This window comes from Diplotaxodon limnothrissa, linkage group LG15 (assembly GCF_057381915.1).
Source record: "Diplotaxodon limnothrissa isolate DT_005_m linkage group LG15, D_limnothrissa_male_GT1.1, whole genome shotgun sequence".
Taxonomy (NCBI): Eukaryota; Metazoa; Chordata; class Actinopteri; order Cichliformes; family Cichlidae; genus Diplotaxodon; species Diplotaxodon limnothrissa.
This window is the reverse complement of record NC_140610.1, coordinates 43,449,502-43,455,039: the sequence shown is the minus strand read 5'-3', so window position 1 is coordinate 43,455,039 and position 5,538 is coordinate 43,449,502. Positions and strand designations below refer to the sequence as shown.

The following is a 5,538-nucleotide window of genomic DNA, read 5'->3' as shown; positions in this document are numbered from 1 at the left end:
CACAGTGGTGTTTCTGAGTAGCTTATTTGCTTAGCAATTTAATTAACAACTTTTAAATACATTCGTTTTTCATAGTATAATCTTCACCTGCTTCATCCGAAGCACACTTTTTGTGTACTCACTACCTAATTAATAGCCAAAGTATTCACTCACTGTCTCTGTACTGTTTCGCTAGCTTAGCTTAGCTCGTAGCCGACTCGTTAGCACCGTGGCTGTATCCCAATTCAGGGTCTGCAGCCTTAAAGTACGCAGCCTCAACGATCCTCATGGGCCGCGTACTTAAAGACCGCTAAGGCCGGAAATGCGAAGCTTGTGAAATGGGACGGTCTAGCCTCCGTTGTGCTGCCCAGGTTGCCTAGCAACCATGATACTAACAGCTGGAAACGTGTCATACAGCTTTGTTTGACAGAAATGAAGGAGAACATATTTTGTTCATTTGTTTGTTTCTTTCTACATGAGCTTTGATCATTCTCTGTAGGATTAAGCTCAGCTATTGAACGGCGAATATTTTAAAGTAAAGGCTTTAAAACAAAGTTAGTACAAACGTCACCAATGTCACATAACTTTGCCGACATGTGGCCAACAGTAATGTTTTAATGTTCTTCGTTATTAAACATTTGCACATAAATAAGTGACATAATATTCAGTACTTACTTTTCACAGTTTCGCATTTCGAGCAGCCTTTGAATTGGGACAGCCTTCGGCGCGCCGCTGTGACGTAATCGGCCTTGAAATGCGTACTTTAAGGCTGCAGACCCTGAATTGGGATACAGCCCATGGCTACTTCACCTGTCCCTCCTGCACTTTCTTGCTCATTGTGTCAGATGTTTAGTTACTCCTCGGCCTCCTTTAGCAGTAATGATATCTGTAACAAATGTAGCATATTTGCAGCTCTGGAGGCCAGGATTACTGAATTGGAGACTCGGCTTCGCACCCTTCATTCACCCGTAGCTAGCCAGGCCCCTATAGCTGGTGCAGCTGAAGATAGCGTAGGCCCCGCTAGCTGTTCCCCGGCAGACCCCAAGCAGCTGGGGAAAGAGGGCGGCTGGGTGACGGTGAGGAGGAAGCATAGTCCTAAACAGAAGCCCCAGGTACACCACCAACCCGTTCATGTGTCTAACCGTTTTTCCCCACTCGCCGACACACCTGCCGGGGGTCAAACTCTGGTAATTGGGGATTCTGTTCTCAGACATGTGAAGCTAGAGACACCGGCAACCATAGTCAATTGTCTTCCAGGGGCCAGAGCAGGCGACATTGAGGGAAATTTAAAACTGCTGGCTAAGGGTAAACGTAAATTCAGTAAAATCATAATTCACGTCGGCAGTAATGACACCCGGTTACGCCAATCAGAGGTCACTAAAATCAATATTGAATCGGTGTGCAACTTTGCCAAAACAATGTGGGACTCTGTAGTTTTCTCTGGTCCCCTCCCCAATCAGACCAGGAGTGACATGTTTAGCTGCATGTTCTCCTTAAATTGCTGGCTGTCTGAGTGGTGTCCCAGAAACGATGTGGGCTTCATAGATAATTGGCAAACCTTCTGGAGGAAACCTGGTCTTTTTAGGAGAGACGGCATCCATCCCACTTTGGATGGAGCAGCTCTCATTTCTAGAAATATGGACAAATTTATTAAACCCCCCAAAAAATGACTATCCAGAGTTGGGACCAGGAAGCAGAGTTGCAGTCTTACACGCCTCTCTGCAGCTTCTCTCCTCCTGCTACCCCCCCAAAAACCCATCTCCATAAAGACTGTGTCAGCTCCCAAACAGACAAAAAACAAACTAAAAACCAGCAACAAACAACTTAAACATAAACAATTACAAAGAAAGAACAATACAGTATCCACATCTGAACCAAAGAGTAAAACAGTGAAATGTGGATTATTAAATATTAGATCTCTCTCCTCCAAGTCTCTGTTAGTACATGACTTAATAATTGATCAACAAATTGATTTACTCTGCCTTACAGAAACCTGGTTGCAGCAGGATGATTATGTTAGTTTAAATGAATCAACACCCCCGAGTCATTCTAACTACCAGAAATCTCGAAGCACAGGCCGAGGGGGAGGTGTGGCAGCAATTTTTCACACCAGCCTATTAATTAATGAAAGACCAAGACAGACTTTTAATTCATTTGAAAGCCTGATGCTTAACATTGTCCACCCCAGCTGTGAAACTCAGAAACCAGTCATCTATCGTCCACCTGGGCCTTACACAGAGTTTCTGTCTGATTTCTCAGACTTTATATCTAATTTAGTTCTGAGCTCAGATAAAATAATTATTTTGGGTGATTTTAACATCCATGTAGATGCTAAAAATGACAGCCTCAACATGGCATTTAATCTGTTATTAGACTCAATTGGTTTCTCTCAAAATGTAAAAGAACCCACCCACCACTTTAATCACACTCTAGATCTTGTTTTAACATATGGCATAGAAACTGAACATTTAACAGTGTTTCCTGAAAACCCTCTCCTGTCTGATCATTTCCTGATAACATTTACATTTACAATAATTGATTACACAGCGGTGGAGAGTAGACTTTATCAAAGTAGATGTCTTTCTGAAAGCGCTGTAACTAAGTTTAAGAATATAATCCACCCACTGTTATCATCTTCAATGCCCTGTACCAACACAGAGCAGAGCAGCTATCTGAACGCTACCCCAACAGAGGTCGATTATCTTGTTAATAATTTCACCTCCTCACTACGTACGACTCTGGATACTGTAGCTCCTGTGAAAACTAAGGTCTCTAATCTAAAGTCCTCTGCTTTCCTAACGATATGGTCAACAATCTGAAGGAGAGAATTCTTCAAATTGCAGAGGAATATCCAACTGTGACAAACATTGTTCTGCATACAGGGTCAAACGATGTGTCCAAACAACAGTCGGAGGTTCTGAAACAGGACTTTACTGGATTATTAAATACTGCAAACTCTCTGAATGCAGCTGTATTCATCAGTGGACCTGTACCGCCGATCAGAGGAGGAGACGAGAGATTCAGCAGGTTGTTTACACTGAATAAATGGCTTATATCAGCATGTGCTGACCACTCAGTGCATTTTATCAACAACTTTAATATTTTTTGGGAACGCAGGCATCTGTTTAAAGCAAATGGATTTAATTTTAACAAGTCAGGGGTGAAACTGTTCACCTCCAACTTGTTTTATTCCATACGTCATCCATCTGTGCTTGGTGCCAAGGCTGAGATAAACGAGGAGTTATCTCATAAAGAGGAACAAACAGTACTCCAAGAACAGACAAAGCCCAGCAGAAACCTTGAGGAGGAGCTCCATTTGCCCCCACCCGGGAAGAGCCTCAGAAAGGAGAGACATCTGAGGCAAGAAGAGGGGTCCCTATTTGCCTCCAACTCTCTCAACAACACCAACAACCAGGACCAGGGACCACGATCTTCCCCAGTCCCCCAAACCCCTGACAGGCCATCACCCCCATCACCCTCCTCCCCCTCCCTTTCTCCCTCCTCCCCACACCTGAAATTCACTGAGGAGATGATGGAGCGGGTCAATGCTGGGCTCAGATCTACCCCCCGGCCCAATCCCTTTTTGTCCCCCATAAACCCCCCACCAGAGCGGCAAAAGGTTCGCCATCGAGCCCCACCCTCAACAGAGCAATCGAAGTCACATTGCTCAGCCTCGCCCCCCTTAGTTTCTCCTTACCACCTTCATGCTCTGTCTCCGAAGTCTGATGTGTGATGTGTGGAGGGTCCGGGCTGCGAGGATTATGGCAGTGGTGACTTTTCCCAGGAGAAGCTGGGACCCTGTTTACTAGAAGGTTTTAAAATCTCTGTACTTTTAGGTGACAGGAGACATGTGGCCTGGTCAAAACACAGAGAAATGCACTCTAAAAGATCTTTAAATATATTAAACATACCTTGTGTGCCACAGACTGCTCCCAAACACGAGGGGACAAGTAATACCTCTAAAACACTTAAGGTGGCTTTATTAAATGTTATATCTTTAGCTGGGAAAACATTTTTAATTAATGGTAAATGGCCTGTATTTATATAGCGCTTTACTAGTCCCTAAGGACCCCAAAGCGCTTTACATATCCAGTCATCCACCCATTCACACACACATTCACACACTGGTGATGGCAGCTACATTGTAGCCACAGCCACCCTGGGGCGCACTGACAGAGGCGAGGCTGCCGGACACTGGCGCCACCGGGCCCTCTGACCACCACCAGTAGGCAACGGGTGAAGTGTCTTGCCCAAGGACACAATGACCGAGACTGTCCAAGCCGGGGCTCGAACCGGCAACCTTCCGATTACAAGGCAAACTCCCAACTCTTGAGCCACAATCACCCACAATTAATGATGTGTCAGTCTGTGTAACTCCGTGTCAGTCTGTTACCCTGCGTTCCACGGTGTCCTGTTCCTCGTCTGCGTCTCTCTGCTATTCATCATCCGTTGTCATATGCTCCCAGGTCTGTTATTTTTAGTTCTCCCAGTTTAGGTGTCTTTAGTTATTTGTTATGCCCCACTGTTTGTTTGCCACTACACCTCTGTAAATAAAGCCACCAGTATCTCATCCACTGCCTGCATCTTGGGTCCTCCTTCTAAATCCACACGGCTCGCCTCGGCAGCCGTGACAAGGAGTCCTGATAGGGACTAGAAAGAGAGAGCAGATTTCTCCTGTTTTGGCTTCCCTTCATTGGCTTCCTGTTAAATCCAGAATTGAATTCAAAATCCTGCTCCTCACATACAAGGTCTTAACTCATTCACTGCCAGCCATTGGCAGTGAATGAGTTAAACCCATTGACTCATGCACTGCAATTGACGGCTATAGACGTCAATGGCAGTGAATGAGTTAAATAATCAAGCCCCATCTTATCTTAATGACCTTGTAGTACCATATCACCCTATTAGAGCACTTCGCTCTCGCTCTGCAGGCCTACTTGTTGTTCCTAGAGTATTTAAAAGTAGAATGGGAGGCAGAGCCTTCAGTTTTCAGGCCCCTCTTCTGTGGAACCAGCTTCCAGTTTGGATTCAGGAGACAGACACTATCTCTACTTTCAAGATTAGGCTTCAAACTTTCCTTTTTGCTAAAGCATATAGTTAGGGCTGGACCAGGTGACCCTGAATCCTCCCTTAGTTATGCTGCAATAGACGTAGGCTGCCGGGGATTCCCATGATGCATTGAGTTTTTCCTTTCCAGTCACCTTTCTCACTCACTATGTATTAACAGACCTCTCTGCATTGAATCATATCTGTTATTAACCTCTGTCTCTCTTCCACAGCATGTCTTTTATCCTGTCTTCCTTCTCTCACCCCAACCGGTCGCAGCAGATGGCCGCCCCTCCCTGAGCCTGGTTCTGCCGGAGGTTTCTTCCTGTTAAAAGGGAGTTTTTCCTTCCCACTGTTGCCAAAGTGCTTGCTCATAGGGGGTCATATGATTGTTGGGTTTTTCTCTGTATCTATGAAGCGCCTTGAGGCGACTTATGTTGTGATTTGGCGCTATATAAATAAAATTGAATTGAATTGAATTGAATTGAATGTGGTTAGATGTTCCAAAGCAAT

The 5,538-nt window shown here is 44.9% G+C and overlaps 1 protein-coding gene across 1 annotated transcript; it reads left to right on the top strand.

Annotated features, from left to right (window-relative positions):
- Window positions 1-434: 434 nt before the first annotated feature.
- Window positions 435-1,853, top strand: LOC146618076 (uncharacterized). The gene has a single exon (XM_085373283.1). It carries the CDS (start codon window positions 777-779, stop codon window positions 1,647-1,649), a length of 873 nt encoding a protein of 290 aa, XP_085229409.1. The 5' UTR covers window positions 435-776; the 3' UTR covers window positions 1,650-1,853.
- The last annotated feature ends 3,685 nt before the right edge of the window (window positions 1,854-5,538 follow it).

What these genes read in the sequence shown, in the direction of transcription:
- LOC146618076 (XM_085373283.1), top strand. Translation starts at nt 777, where the DNA reads ATGGCTACTTCACCTGTCCCTCCTGCACTTTCTTGCTCATTGTGTCAG.